The following is a 17,984-nucleotide window of genomic DNA, read 5'->3' as shown; positions in this document are numbered from 1 at the left end:
ATTTACAAAAAATGAATGTTATACTTTAATATAGGTACTGAACATGGACACCTAAAATGGCTAAAATATAAATACACAAGATCTGAGCTAGTACCCTGTAAAGAAAAACTTCTCGACATACCTAAATCTATCAAAGAAAAAAGCTTACTCTTCGAGAGGCAGCTGATTTGAGCAGTATTTCGGTTTACAAGGGTACCAACGATGTCACTGCAAAACTAAATGTAAAAATAATAAATGTGCTTGTTGTTCTTCAAGCAAACTTTGTAATTCAAAATCTCATAGATCATTACCATGTGAAAATAAGAAGTTAATAATATATGATATAAATACAATAATAACCACTTGTATAACTTTTTATCGTAAATTCTCGGTAATTAACGTAAAAATCTACTCATACGAGTATAAATTAAAAATGAATATTAACGATATTTACCGGTAAATTACGTAAATTATTATTTTTTTGTCATTTACCGTAACATATATATTCATATTTAACCCTTGCAACTTTATAATACTGAAGTATTATTGATGTAAACTGTAACCAATTAAAACATTTACCAATTTGAACAATATTGAATTCACGTCAAGTTTTAAGCATTAACTGTTGAATTTATTACCAGTTTTTTTTTTTGCATCAAAACTTTATACAAAACATAGGTTAACATCATATTTATGCACATACACAGGACGTGTGTCTTATTATATTAAATATAATAATTATTATTATACACTACGTATATAAGTGTTGGAAATGATTTATTGATTTGGTTAGTTACTCTGGTTCTTGTTTTTGTAGACCACCCATAAACTTGAGCAAAAAAACAAAACAAAATCCATGATTCCTATTTAAATTGAACATCGAAAATTGTGCGCTTACCTATCACTCCCACTGACTTGAAATTTAAAACCAAAACTATGCGTCGTTGGCTTATTGCATATCTATAGGTAGGTATATCATATTATACGACTGTACCTATTACTACTTATATAATACATTTACTTATAATCTGGCACGTCACGCGTGTGATAAAGCCGCAGTGTGTACGCACAAAAATATATATAAGTAATCTTATTAGGCTACCTACTAATATGTTTATATGCATATTATGTTATATACTTATATATATAGTATACAGCATCTTAATTTATGCCGAAAATATTTAAGTACACTTAGGTACCTATACACAATAGCCAATATAGCTGTGTATCAACATATTATATATTGTACAATATATTTATATGCATGCATTTAACCGATTATCTAAATATATAATATCATCGTGGGAGTAAATTATATTTATATATAATGCATGAATACCTATTTTTTTTATTTATCGTACGTGGTAATTCTAACCTATTTAATGCATATTTTAAGTGGATAAATAAATCCTTGACATCATGCTATGCATTGTATTCTAAGAAACATTTTGAGATTAGTAAAAAATAATATAATATAATATCTTGATAAACGGTAGGTATAATTTGTTTTTCTATTATTGCTACAATCGTTTGATTTCACACGTATTATACTTCGATTTTCAACAATGTGTTGGTGTACAGATAAACACAAAGAAGATATGCTACCCATACTTATACTGTTGATTTTAGAAATTAAAAATAACAATTGAGGTAGAAATTTAATAGAAAATAGAAAAAAATTTGGAAAATTAACAGAATGAGACCAAGAGCGTAAATTCGAAGAATTTAATGTTACTAAAAGAGGATACTTAATGTATTTTTGTATAGGCACCTAAAGAAATAATTGGTAGTTAAAAAAGAAACAATAGAGATGCTGGATAATATAGAATACTTACCTAGGTACTTATTTTGATATTGTATAATAAATAATACCATAATAGTACCATCAAACAAAAATAATTTTGCCACTGAGCGCGCTCTTATCCATACGCTGGTTAAACGTTTTTAACGATTGGTAGCCACGCTGTGAAATCGAATTGTTGGGCGTTTATTATTACTGCTACTAACTCCGAGTAAAAAGTTCATGACAAAGTGTAGCTACGCTGCTCGGTATAACCAACATCCGATCGCCGTCTTAAATTAAAAAGAGATGAAATTCTTTTTTCTAACATAATAGCTGTAAGTCATATTTGAGTAGTAGTATAGTTCACATAGAATTACATGGTTTAATATAAACTATAAATTATCAATTAAATAAAGAAATATTTCCCGTAAAAAGACGAATAGCTTAATCCCTTTTTTCATACACATGTTTAGATTTTTACCTGTTCTGTAGCAAATAACAATCTTTCTTTTTGGATTCTTAAGTTGGAAAAAAAGCTTCAAGGGGGTCTATTCACATATCGTTCTGATAACGGCCATCGCATACAATAATATATATTATTCAGCAGTTATTTAGATGGGCGATGAGAGAGAGAGAGGGGAAGATATAGAAAATATTAAAAATAATCAACAACAATTCATCACGTGCTAGACCTAGTCACTTCAATCATGATTAACCTCGCTGAATATTAATGTATTTTTTTTTTGTTCGACAGCAACACAGGGTTGGACCTTAACAATGGATCGTTATTCTGAATACCAAAGTATTATAATATGTATAATGTGTGTACTATATAAAGTATATGTATACATTGTACGTGTATACCTATAATAATATCTTGCGGCTCAAAGGATTCACCTAATACGCGTTTTTAATCAGATGAATTATTATATAATATTTTATTTTTACACGAAATTAAACGTTAGTATTGTCCACCGGGAAGAAGATTGATGGTGCGATGTTATTATTTAATATTTTGTATCGTTTCATAATAACAATGCAATATTCTCGTTGAAAAAAATGTATATCATGCAATAGGGTGCGTGACGCTGACTCGAACTTGGCAGGACTCTAATAAAAACAAAACCGATTGTGTTAAAATATAAACAAGAATATTTATATAAATAATAATCTATTTGACAGTACCTACCTAGCTTACGATATTTTTGGCCTTCTTTATCAGAATCCACAATGCTGGTAGATATGAAATGAATGGTCCTTTCAAGATGGCCACGGAATAGTATAGGACCATATAAGACCATAATTTACAAAGATGCTATTATTTTTCAAAACGGATTGCACAATTAATCGACGCGATTGTAAAAAAAAGTGATGCATATTCGAATTGCCATTACATATCCAGTTGCACCACTAAATAAAACTGATTATCCAAAACTGACACACACACACACACACACACACACAATATTTATTATTATTTATTAAATACTTAGAAATAGGGTAAGGTTAAAAGGATAAAAGATTTCGATTATGCGATTATGCGATAAGGGAATAACGGCACTGATTAGTTATTAGTTTTAAAGTTTTAAACATTTACCTATTAGGTATCTAATCTCTTAAAAGACATGATATACTACTTTTACTGTTTCTATTTTGAGTGGTAATCCAACAAATACGTTTTATATAATCGTACAATAGTAGGTACCTATTTATTATAGCCAGTATATAGTCATAGTAATGTTTTTTTCAAAACTTTATTTCAAAAATATTTAGTAAAAGAAATGTTATAGGTAGTATTTTATTATGTAGAAGGTGAAGTGCCTAGATATCCGAACACTCTGAGATCGTTCAACATGCATTAATAATAGTATAGTTTGTAGTTTTTCATTTTATAACTATAATATATCATTCTGATTGCTCTCCTGCAGCTAAAGTAACTTTTATTTTATTTTACGGCAATACTTTTTTTCAAAAAACCTTTGAATTTTTTTTTTACGTAAGAGAAATGTTTAAAACTTGAAAAAAAATTCTTCTTCAATATACGTCTCTGACAAAAATATAAAACAAAATAATTATAATTTCTGTACTTAATTAAAAAACATCCGTAAAAATAAAAAATATATATATATATATTAAATATAATATATTTGTATATCTAGTGCTTTACGAGAGTGGATAAAACTTTTTTCTGGTCTGAGACTGGCACTAGGTGTCTTTCGGAGTAGCCAAGTATTATACAGTATTTACAATATCGCTGGTGAAACCATTCACGAAATAAACAATCTGCACCTCTTTACAGAAGAGTTGAAAGATCGCAAATCATAACTAAAGAAAAAAACGTTCAACCTCTGTGCAGGGCTTACTCATACCCAATTAACATTGAACTTAGCTATTTTTGTAAGCATCAAACCCCTCCCATTATTTTCAAAAACTTCTTTAAAAGCATACTTGATAACTACAAAGACTTCCAGGAAGTATACACTGATGGATCGAAATCTCAATAAGGTGTCGGATTCTCGATAATTTTCCCAAATAAGAATATATTACGCAAATTACCCAATATTTGCTCCATATTCACAGCCGAAGCATTAGCTATCCGCTCAGCAATCGAGATTATAATACATGAAGCTCATAATGAGTTCATAATTTTCAGTGATTCACTGAGGACGGTAAAAATTATACTAAACCATTTCAACATTGCTTCTAAAATTCAGAATGCGCTCAATAAAGCTTCCCTTTTGGGTATACCTACGTACGTATCATCATCATTTGGATTCCCAAAAATTCGAGTATACTAGGAAATGAAACTGCAGACGAACAAACCTCATTAGCCGTTAACGATAACGAAACCGTTTTAATAAACCAAATGTTTTACGACGACACGAAAAATCTCATAAACGCATTTACAAAAAATAAATGGTTATGTATCTGGAATACGCAAAATACCAAACTAAATGAAATCAAAAGAGGAACCTATCGTCGGGTAAATCCAAAGCTTAACCGAAAAGAAGATACAGTAGGTACTCAACAGACTTCGCATTGAACACACCAAAATCACGCATGGATTCCTGATGGCCAGAGAGGAGGAGTCTTCCATATTTGTCAAACCTGCGGAACTATGTTATCAGTCAAACACATATAATTGCCGACTGTTTATTGTACAACCAAGAACGAGTTGAGCACAGGATATCATAAAACCTGAACTCCGCACTCGGTCCCAATCTTAAAAATAACTCAGATTTATTGAATTTTTTAAAACACTTCAAATTTTACAATCATATATAAAAAAATGAACATCCCATTTTATTTATAACTCATCTTTGTAAATATCGTTGTAAACACTTATTCATTCATATATTTTAACTTTCTGTAACTAATGGCCTTTGCTGTCGCTGTTTTTTTGTGATCAATAAAAAAAAAAAAAACAATTTCTGGTATAAAAGGAATAAAACGTAATTTTTTTTTATACTATTCATTCGAATATACTTGTACATGATAACTAAAATTAATATTTATTATCCTATATAAGATACATTCCAACATATTTATACTAACCATTTATTATTTGTATATAATTTATATTTATTAAAACATTTCGAGTTTTAACTTCGTTTATCAATTATGTATGCAACTTCTATTGTTTTGTTCGTTTAGAATAAAATAGACTTAAAATTAAAAAGTTAATAAAATAATTTTTGTTTTGTCATAAATCTGAATAGTTTTTTTTTAAATTATAAAGTTATATTAATATGCAATGACATGGAATGTGCTTACATATTATATTCATTTGACGACTGTGCATAAATAATAATATATAAGTGAAACCGATTTATTAATTATATAATGAAAATTATTACAGTTATATATAGGTAATTTATTAGATGAATTTACTATATTAATTAATAATTATCGATCAATAGAGAAAATAAACAGTATAGTCTATTGTGTTAATATTTCAAGAGAGCTTAATATATTTTAATTAAACCAATTTTATTTGCTAGTAGAGTTTACCCTTTTATTAAATGATTTGGAACAATCATAAAAATGTGATATCAAATAAAGACGTTAGGTTTAGAGCTTCAATTAATATTAATTTATATTTAGAGTTTTTGTTTTTTTATTGATATTTACATAAAACATCGGTTGCTCATTTACTTAAAATTAGTTTACAAAGTCGTGATTACATTGTAATACTAAGGAAAATGTATATTATCATTTGAGCCATAATTTTATCAAATAATATTAAATTTTTTTTTTAAATGAAATTTATAATCTTACAAAATACAATAAATTTATCTCATGGCACAATGAGTAAATGTGATACAATAGACAATAGACATAAAAGGTGTTAAAAAAAATAATATTTTAATTATCTTTGCTCATTTTTTAAAATTTCTTTTGAGACAGCTTTCCAAAAAAACATTACACTCGTTTTCTTACTTCAAATGTTGTGTACAGCTATCGTACAGGATGCTTGAAAGTACTTTTAAATAAGCATTATTAATAAAATGTATATACATTTAAATATATAATTTAATAAAATAAGCTTTGAAATATTTAATAAGTCAAATTTAACGTACAAATTACTACTTAGTTCATTGTTAACTAAATGTAAATGCTCATAAATATAATGGCTTTAGAGGCCAATACATAGCAAGTCGAGTAGGTAGTAAATTTTATAATTGTATTCTCTAAGTCGTAAATACTTAACAAAAGAGAATCAAATGCAATGAAAACCTTCTATGTATTACTATAAATTATTAAATGATCAATTAAACTATTGAATATAATTAATATTATATCTAATAAAAGATTACAAAGTACAAATATTTTCTCCAAAGTCAGTCAAAAGGAATGTATGAATAGTGAAACACCCTTTTATGTTAAATGTTTAGAGAATGAATTCGGTCTATTATCTTCAGTACTTGAATATTTTTTTGGATAACTGAAATAGTGTCATCTAAAATAATTTAATATTTTAATGAGTACTTTGATATTCACATTAGAATTGAACTTTTAATGATTAGCTAATTAGACAATTAGTTATAAGTTTATATGATCAACGTAGCGTGGTGGAGAAACATTTTGAGGGATAACCTCTTTTGCAAAACATGGATATTTTTAAGTTATAACTAATTAAATATTCATTCAAAATTTCATTTTTATGTATCAAAATATTATGAAAAATATTTTGCTTGAAAATGTGAAATTAAAAATGTAGGGATGTAAGATGTTTTAATTTAACGAAGTAAAAACTTACGAAACCATAACGATCGAATATATCTAGTTAAAAATGTTGTTTTGCAATGACATCTAATTGCTTATTAATCACAATTAATTTTTTTAATTGAAAATGATAATAAATTAAATTAAACTAAACATTTTGTTTACCAAACAAAAATAATGTAATATTGAATTTTTAAGTGAAAAATGTACTTTGTACATTAACACCATGAGTAAATAATTATAGTGTATTATTATATTTGTATACCTATGAAATAAAAAGAGTTATGTCAATTCATTTAAAATAATAAATTCGATTAAAAATTACTCAAAATTATAACCTCAGTTAGTGTAACCTAACCTTCAAAACTATTAATTTACAAGTACGACACTACAGAGAATACCATTTTTCGAATTTATCTCTGCGACTCTGCTCAAATTGTATATGATATATTATAACCGCGTGATAAATTATTGACGTACACTTAATTGATACAGTGATTAATTGACAGCTGGAAGAATAGACAGGGATGAATATTGACGTAGGTATATTAACATTACAATACACTTTACAGTTTATGTTCACATTAATAATTTAAAATACATCAAATATTTGATAGTTCAAGTTTGAAGAATATAATTCTTAAAACTAATTATAAATATGTTAGACAACTGAAGAAGTCACATAAACAAAGATTACAATTTTAATTAATTGATTTCGCTTTAATTTTTATAATACCCACTACCTAGGTGTTATTTTAAAAACAATACATTTTATTTTTTATTTTAATCAACGTTTATTACAAGCAAATTATTTAAAGTTACTGTTTTTAGAAGACGTGACGTAATTATAAATTAAATACAATTGAGACAGATATATATATATATATTTATTATTATAAAAATAAAAACAGTTCACGGCTTCTATGGCTATTGGTCACAACGTTGCATTACATAATCTAGATAATATTAATCAGGTATTATACAGATTACAAAATAATTGATAATAATAAATAAATAACATTTTTGTTTTAAGAGTTTATAAAATAAGTTAGGTAAAATAAAATATAGAAACAAATATAAATATAAAGAATATATGCGGATATATCATACTAGTGTTTTACGTCAATTATTGATAACTCAGATAAGTAATAATAATGTTTCCCATTTATTTATGACACATTATGGATAATTTTGTTCTAAATATTGTAAAGCTCGGTACATGTTTCTATCGTGTATCACTAAGAGTTGATTTACGCATTAGTAAAATAATATAATTAATAAACATAAAAAGCATATTTTACAAGTCACGACGATCAACATGGATTTAATACAACTTAACAAAAAAATTTTAATTAATGAATCAAATTGTAAAAGTTTTGTTTGTGGTTCTTTCACATGATTTATTTTCTCGTACGTTCACAGATTCAAAATACATAACGTCTGTAGATGCTGAGTGATCATTCAGTCAGCATAATATAATATGAGACAATACTTACATACCACCGAATTAACTTTATTTTAGATTATTCGAATAGTGAAGGATTGTAAATTCCTTCAAAATCTAAAATTTTGTATCCATATTAAATTATTTTCCGATGTTTTTAAAAATTGCTAGCTTTATATATTGCATATTTTGTTAATTTTGATTGAGTTTAATAAAAATCGGTGGTTACATTAAAGTGATTGTATGATTAAACGTATTAATTTTTTATAATTGATTACCAGTACTGATAAATATTAATCATTACATTTTTTTTAAATGTATAATTTTTTATGTGGGAATATTTTATAAATTTTTGCTGAATATAAACATCATAAACAAATGTTTTAAGTACTTTTAACAGAATATAAATCCGGACTCTAATTATTATACAATAGTATAGAATTATTAAAAACTCAACAGCAAAAAGCATAATATTCAAAATGTTATGCTTAATTCACGTTTTAAATTTATGCAGTGTAGTCATAATGTTTGTATTTAATACTTGTCTTATTAATAACTGCTGAAGTCTGCTAAAATTTCTGTTTTTATTGTATTCTGTCTTAGAAGTTTAATGTTTTATATCTATATAAACCAAGAAATGCGTGTACATTGTAGGTATTAAAAATATATTGAAATATTAAAAAAAAAATTTTTGCGCATGAACAGATTAATGGCTTAAAATAAAGCTAAAATTAAACAATACTAGTTTTCCAGTGTATGGAGTTTTTATTATGATAAAACTATTTGTTTTATTTTTTTCCACAGTTATGTAATAATATTTTTGGATGCATACTGCTTTTCATTTATTATGATTGGTACGCATTATTAATTAAAATTAAAATGCTATTGTAAAAGTTAAGGACTAAGAGTTAGAGTTAATTTGAAAAAAAAAACAATTAAATCACATTTAATTTTATTTAATTGGAAGTAATACAGTGTAAAAATTATATCTAAATATTTAGATAAAAGTATAATAATAATTTTAGAATGTAATACTATTGATTATGTTATTGATGAATATTTATTTTGAATTATTTTATCTTATCGCTCATAACGTTTAATTTAAAGCATAATATCAATCCTCGGATCGTCCGATGCATAAATGTATGATAATACTATTATATCAAGATTATATTGCTTATATCATAAATTATAGCAAGAGTTTAAATTTGTAATCACATTTCATCAAAATTATGAAGCATTTGAAAATTAGTTTAACATTTTTTGATTGATACTCTATAAGTGATATTATGTGAAACTTCGGGGAAGATTTTAGGTAAACAGAAAAATTGTTAAATTTTATAAATCTAGTTAGGTACATTCAAACTAAACTTGATATTTGATCAAATGACGCTAAATACATCAACATATCATCGTACACAGATATAAAAAAAAAACAGATAAAACAAAATACAACATACATATGGAAAAGACAGACAAATAAACTGAACCAAATTAAAAACTATAAAAAAAATGGAAAAGAAACTCAAACATAAAGTATTGCAAACGAAAAAAAAATTGAATTGAGCCAGAATTGGACTCACAAGAATGACACTATGGCACATGGATATTTGATGGCAAAAAACGACCCATCAATATGTCAAGCATGTAGCACCACAATTACAATCAAACACACCATGAAGAATGCAAATTACATGAAAAACTAAGAGAAGAACTAAACATATATAAGACATGACATCGGAACAAGTCTTGGTCCAAATCCAGATAACGAAGTAAGCACCATACATTTTTTCAAAGCAACGCAAATTCTCCAATTACTATAAGATTTTAAAATTAACAATTTTTATATACTTTTATATATATATATATATATATCTGTTTCTAGTATATAATGCTAATGGCCACAGATGTCGAAGCAGAAGTTACTAATGGTTTCAAGATTAATAATAATAAAAAATAAAAAAATAAATTTAGTAAATATGTCTAACAGTTTCGTCAGGTTTATACAATTATTAAGGGATGAGTGACAGGAGAATTTGTAATACGATTTGAGACTTAAAACTTTTTTTAAATAAGTATAAAAGCCACTCGCATGTTTCGCTTAGTAATGGCTGTCATCATCATGTTATTGAATATCATGTATTTGCATACTGTTTAAAGAGAACAATCGTGTTGTGGTTTTATAAATAATTATGAAAATTGTGAATTCCATTAAATATGTTCAGATTTAATAATAATATTGTCAAGAAACAATACATATATAATGTTTTAAAACGTATAAAATATATAAATAGGTATAGATAACACCGAATATTTTTAGAATCAGCATAAAGTATACTAAGCTGTAAAAAAAAATGAACAAGATTTGATTGATTTATGTGAAGAAAATAAAAATATTGTGATCCAAATTTTATTCGAAGAAGATAACTATAATGTATACATTTATTATGTATAACTATTAGTGATTAGTAATTCTATGCTTGTCGTTGATCTATGAATATTTTTATTTTTATTTTATACATTTTGTCTATAAAGTCATAAAGGTGCAATATCTTATAAGTACGTAAAAAGCTTTAACAGAAATATCGCATATTTCCATGGTGATATGTGATAATTTTGATTTGAATTATTATAAAATATTTATTTATAAATATATAATATAATTATTATTAAAGTAATTTACATATTTTTAAAACACATTCATGTATCTCCTGAAAAATGTATAAGCGTTTCTAGTAATTTATTTAAATAGGTAGTATTTTTTAATTATTTTTAAAAATAACTACCAATTCACTTTGAAACCAAATTGATGCATTTTGCAATCGACGTGATTTGGCTGTTATTATTTTAAAAGAAATTTTAATAAAGCATATAAATATAGTACTACGTTGCCACACACGTTTTTGTATTGGTAGGTACTTGAGATACTTCAGTACTTATACGTTCTTTACAGATGAAATTATTTCTACGCTTCTTTATACGATATTTAAAGGTTCTATAGTTCCATCGAAAGTCTACACACGCATATTTCCATCACAATACACGTCTACAATATATTATATTATACTGTACCGTCCGTATTTAATATTATTATGTCGGAATAGATATTATATTTTTTGTAGATCCGACTCGACGATATTATTGTATTCAATGCGATTTGGCGGCATTACTAAATACTTATAAATCCAAACTTCTACTTCTTAGATAATATAAAATGTAGGCACTAGGTAATAATGCACCTAATGCAAATAATAATAGGTTCACAAAACGAAATATCTTTGTAAATACCTACTGAGTTATAATACAACTAGTTTGTTTAATTTTTTTAGTTCTACTAAAAATAAGCGGTTTGTTAGAATTAAATAATAATATACATATGTGTTGAAATTACTTAACATGCTAGTCTATAATAATCGTCACGGTGGCAAAACAGTTTCAAAAAACCACCTGATGTATTTTGTCTTAGGTATCAAAGTTCTATCTCAATTTTTGTTAAAAAAAAAAAAAAAAAATGATAATAAGATATGAAATATGTATATTATTGTTATCTATTTATGATTAAATTTTCAAAATATTTTGACTTTTTATAAGCTATTTATACACAATTGAAATTTTCAATTTTTATTAATTTTTTTTTTGAAATTTCTACAAAAAAATTTGGCAGTCTAAAAATCTTTAAAATTTAATACAAGGTTTATTATAAGTTGTACTTACTGTTGTATAAAAAAAAATCGTTTGTTACAATTTTTGCTTATAAGCATTTAAAGTTCAAATGCTTACGAATCACATCTAAATCACGAAAATTTGCATGGAATTATGAAGTTAAAAATTCATAAAATTTTTGTGATTTATACCTAAGGTTAAAAACCAACACAAGGTTCTCCATAACTTTTTCTTCTAATAACTATAAAAAAAAAACTCCAGAGTCAATATAGAAAACATTTTATGAGCATATAAAAATATATTATAATTTAAATATAGGTAATATATAATATATCCTAGACTGACAAATCATCTCTGTTCAGAATCATTTTTCGTATATAATGATACCTGTCAGTGCATTCAAATTTAACATATCCATTTAACCTACTATACAGCAGAGCGATACCCACTCGCTCACTTTTTTATTTTGTTTCTATGCCTTCAAAAAGTGGTGAATCTACCATCTTAGCACGAAACGAAAAATGAAACGAGCTTTCAAACAAGTAAATAATAAATGGAAAGCAACGAATCGATAAATTACATGAATTTGAGCCTGAATACCAACGATTAATAAGAATTTAAGCAGAACGAATAAAATTTACATTATTTCGATGAAATACATTTTGGCGTGATACAATGTTAATTACGATACAGATAATGTATGTGTCATTGTAGCGCACAAAAATTCAACAATGAAACACCAGGAATGTGTTGTGCAAATGACAAAATTAAACTCTCGACTTTGCATCCACCACCTGAACCTCTGTTATCATTACTCTTTGATAACTCAGCAGATTTAAAGCACCTTATACCAAAACATTTGAAAGTATAATTTCGTGATTCAAACTATGGGAAATGAGACATAATTTGAGGCAAATAAAATATATACCATGAACAATATATGTCAACTTTCAAAAGCAGTTGACTTTCGAAAGACAATGATGTGCCACCTACAAAATCCATGAAAAAAATTCTACGCGAGTCTGTTACATATAAATCGATCGACAGCGTCACGAATACGAAAGATAATTTAAATTTTAAACTATCAAATTGAATATTTTAATTTATTGAATCTTTCTTATGCTGCGTCACAAATTGTCTCTAAAAATCGGTGCATCAATAATTATTTTGTAAAATATTAATCTACCGATATTATGCAATTTTTAACGTCATTGAAGTGATAATTCTGAATGGTATGTCAAAAGTAGAAGATGTGTTGATTCCACGAATTCCCATTATTCCAAACCACTACAGTTCATGTCGCATACCATTCACAAGATACAAGGCCAATCGCTTCAAGTACGTGGATATAGAAAATACATGGTCAATTTAATGTTTAGTGTTTACGAGTGAGACAGCCAAAATATGTATTTGTCTATATGCAAAAGACAGAAAGACAAGATATTATATTATTGTGAATGTGTGGACTGTTGTGGCGTGGTGGTTGTATTCAATCACGATATGCGTTCTGAGTGCAAGTATCAGCCAGTGTCATGGATGGACGACTATTGACCGCCTGGGTTTTACTTTTTTAGTGACAAATCCTCGTTACACAAATACGTGTTCTAACCAACCGTACTTCCCACTCCCTGCAGTAATAGACCGACTAACATACAAACAGCTAATGGCCACAGCTGCCGGGCTTAAGATTAATAATAAAAACTTTTTATATTGTATATCCATCATCACATAAATACAATTTTAGATTCTGAGCGGAGCGATGAATGTATTGATTTTACCATGATGTGTGTTTTTATTTTGTTTTATTTTTTTTTGTGTCTGTCGTCACGTTTTGGGGCAGTAAAAGTGCTTCAATTTTTGACTTTAGTACCTCGTTCGATCAGAAAGTGAATCTAGTTGGTACTTTGGGGGTCAAAATGAAAAAAAAATTCTTAATATTTTTGTAAATAATCAGGATAAAAATTAAGGAAAAACGGGAAATTTTACGCACAATCAGTTTTCGACAAAATCGATTTTGGTTTTTGATGTAACTTTAAAACAAATGACCATAGATACATGAAATTTTCACCGAATGTTTTTATATAACTATATTCTATCCACCATGCATATTCGTACATTTTATTTTGCATATATTATTTAAAAGAAATGTTATTACTTTGTTATTAAAATACGTTAATTTATTTTATGTGCCATGCCTATGCAGGCTAAAAACATTTAATACATATTATTTTATTATTTATAGTTAGAAGGGTACTCTGGATATTTAATCATCATAATTCACAGATACTCGTGGCAGGGGGAGTTAGATATCTGGAAACATTTGGCACTTATAGTGGTCTCCTCGATCATAGCTTAGCGTTTCAACGCGTGTAGGCGACCTGCTCGTACCGATTCTCACCTTTGTCATCTCAGATTATACTTCTCGAAGTACCACCTACTGCAGCCAGACAAGTTGCACTATACATATATACTACAGCATATATGTGTTGCAGATATACACGTTCGTGTCAATAATAATATTGCTTATAAAACGTCGCGAGCCCAAGTACATAATTATTTTATTGCATTCATATACATATAATGTGAGTACTATTATACGACAGGATGTTCGTCGCCGTGAATCGTACCACCGTTCCGGAAGAAACGAGAATATCGAAGAATAACGACGCCATCATCTTCGATGGAAATAAAATTGGAAACGGTCGGCGGCGGCATCGGAGGCGAAGTAATTGCGACAATACGGTGGTTGGAGTGGTGGTGGGGAGTGGGGGGGGGGGCGGGCGGGAGAGACGAGGAAAATATAAAATATAAATGATGGCAACATAATATAATATCTGCCCGTCTGCCCGCCGCTTTCGTTGCGTTTGTATATGCACGTATATATACAATTGCGGCTCGTCGTCGTCCGTAAGCTCGCGTATATTATTATATTGTTGTGCCGGCTGTTATCGATCGAGCGAGAAAAGCTCGAGAGCGCGTGCGGACGGTATTGCGCGCGCGGACGGTATTCCGCTCCGCCGCCACCGCCGCCGTGCCACCTCGTGCGCCGGTCCCGCTGCGATAGCATAACACTAGCTGGTATACGCACACTACTACAACGACTACAACTAATACCATCACAGCCACCACCGCCACCACCGGCCCCACCAGTACTATACTTGCGCTATACTACCACCATCGGCACCACCGCCACTGCTACACTGTCGTACGGTCGTGCAGTGTGTCGCGAGGGTTGCGCCGGACTCTGTGCGGGTATGTCTGGAGGCTCTCATGGAGGCTACGAGCTCGTCGTCGTCTTCGTCGTCGTCGGTACCGCTTAGCCCTCCGTCGGTCAGCACCATCAGGTAAGGTCCCGGCGAACCGCACGCCGACGTCTGTATAATGTTATACGACGGTCGGTCTTTCGTATAATATCGTGTACCCCCGCTCTCAATAGTAATAAATTGTTGTGTAGTGTGTACACGCACATATATTTAAGTACCCATTAATAATACTATGATGATGTTTTATGTCATGACGTGTGATGAGCCTGAAACGAGAGGCGTGCAACGGTGCAATTTACGAGTCGCGGTCGACAGTGAAGTACCGTTTGAATCCCATACGTCGTGCTATTATGATACAATAAATATTTTTTCTTTATAATAATCCGGTGTTTAAACACACTACAAATCGTAATTCCGAGAGCAAAAAGTGATCGGTTTCCACACATTTTCCTAGTGTTTAGGCTTATTCACGTCCTATCTGAGAATACAATATTATATTCTCTGGATATGAAGTTTGATGTGCCAAGAATAGTCATACGAAGAGGGGTTGTAAAATGTTAACAGTGATATTGCAGACGGTCATTATTAATGGAAGTTAAATAATAAATAATTATTTCGAATGTAAAATATAAGGAGGGTACTTGTGAACCAAATTCGAAGAGAGAGGGGGTACCGAATTTAGGTACCCTAGTACCATACGCCTCTGAGTTTGTGTGTATTTTACTGTGTAATAGTTATGGAATAAAAAAATTTTTGTTCGAACAATGGTTTAACTTTTAACCCTTCACGCACGTATGTATATAATGTGCAATACAGCCGAGTCGCGATAACTCGAAGTTGAAGGGAGATAAAAATTCGCTTCGAGATAATAATATGTATTATTTGAGATATCTAACTTATTAATAGGGGAAGAATTTTCTAGGGGAATAAAAAAAAATTGTCCAGTTTTTCGAGTTATTGAGGTTCGAGTTATCGCGACTCGACCTATATTGGCTATTACCAATATTTATTATCAGTAGAACAATATTAATCATCAATGAAATGTGTTATATTATTATACAATAATATTATATTATATAGGAAATCCAGTCTCCAGCTAGATGTAATATAGGTATCGCGTGATGGGGAGGGTTCTATTTAATTTGTTTATATTACACGAAATAAATTGTCTTCCGCTCTCTGTCGATATCATAATGCACACGATATTAACTTGTCTTCTCTATATTTGTTATTATTATAGCATCAAGAAAGAACCCACATCCTTACCATCAAGTCCCACGGGCAAGCTGATCGATTCGGTGATCATAAGGAATCCAGGTAAACCACACAGAAAATGATGATGATAATAATACTGAATAATACCCAATAGTAGTAATAATAATAGTAATAAGTAATACTAATAATGAGACTAGGTATACCTATGTACATGGAGACCGAGGTGGTTCTATACATTATTATTATATGGAAAATGATTATTGACTTTGTCTTCACCGTCAGAACCGTATGTGTACATTATGTATACTTTTACCTATAGGTGTATACCTATAATGTGCAAAACGGCGAAACGCAATATCATTCGCTTACCTAAACGCCGTAAATACTATATATGCAACTATACAAGTATAATCTCTGTACGTATATACCAGTATACTATATATGCACATGATTTGAATTACACGTTAACGCTTGCGCGAGTTAGATTGATGATAGGTCGTATATAGACGGTGCCTACGTATATATATACATATTGCGCGATATTACTCGCACGTATTATAATAATAACAATATAATATAATCATTTCTGGTTTTTTCTTGCGCGGCTTTTTTTCTTCTCTTTAGTCGTGTGTAATTTTAACCCCTCCTCCTCTACCACTTTATAACCGAGCGATTCTGCACCTATTTTGGCGTTTGTTCATCTCGCGCGCAGCCGGTAATCACTGGGCTCCGGCGGCGGCAGATCATCAAGTACGCATTATCCGCACAGCCACGGGCGAATCGTACAATAAATTTTGGCAAGGTGAACGCACTTTGCCGCAGCAGCGTCTGTCATCGTCGTCGTACAGTCATCATCATCGTCGCCATCACAATAATATCGTCGTAATAATAATAAGTTATTATTAAAAACATACATACGCCTCCCTCGTGCATTAGGTATAAACTCGTGGCCGACAATAATGTTATACATATTATTATTATACAATAATTGTTACTTGCGCCCGATGGAATGTATTTTACAAACGTGTATGTATATTTTAATGTAATAATTATACTATTTTAGTGTGAAGTTGTGCAAGTCCTCTGCACGGACGTACGCCCTGTACTGCACCAACAGTCGTGCATTCGTGCCGATTGTCTGCGGATTGTCCCCTGTTGGGCGTATACGTATAGAGATTTTACTGATTTTAGTTTGCGTAAATATAGTTCGGAAAATTTATACAGTACAAAAATCTAGTAAGATTATTTGAGAAATCATTGACATATATTTTTCACTCGTCCACCCGTCTCTTCCGTAACACCTATTCAGATGAATGAACACGCGCGGAAACGTCGTCTCCCTGCAGGTCTCTGCGTTGTTCTGCCGCCACACTGATTGTTGCCCACGCGATAATGAGTCCATGTTTGGTGC

At 29.5% G+C, this 17,984-nt stretch overlaps 1 protein-coding gene across 1 annotated transcript in view; it reads left to right on the top strand.

Annotated features, from left to right (window-relative positions):
* The first annotated feature begins 15,272 nt into the window (after positions 1-15,272).
* Eip78C (Ecdysone-induced protein 78C) overlaps positions 15,273-17,984 on the top strand; it is a 70,062-nt gene continuing 67,350 nt past the window's right edge. The window contains exons 1-2 of the mRNA XM_089225493.1: positions 15,273-15,439; positions 16,599-16,675. Of these exons, the coding sequence (XP_089081619.1) occupies positions 15,366-15,439; positions 16,599-16,675 (151 nt within the window). The 5' untranslated portion in view covers positions 15,273-15,365. The remainder of the gene's footprint in view (positions 15,440-16,598; positions 16,676-17,984) is intronic.

Source organism: Diuraphis noxia, unplaced genomic scaffold, assembly GCF_037042655.1.
Source record: "Diuraphis noxia isolate RWA-SAM2 unplaced genomic scaffold, SU_Dnox_SAM2 contig0004, whole genome shotgun sequence".
Taxonomy (NCBI): Eukaryota; Metazoa; Arthropoda; class Insecta; order Hemiptera; family Aphididae; genus Diuraphis; species Diuraphis noxia.
Note: the sequence above shows the minus strand (reverse complement) of the source record. Positions and strands in the feature narration are given on the sequence as shown.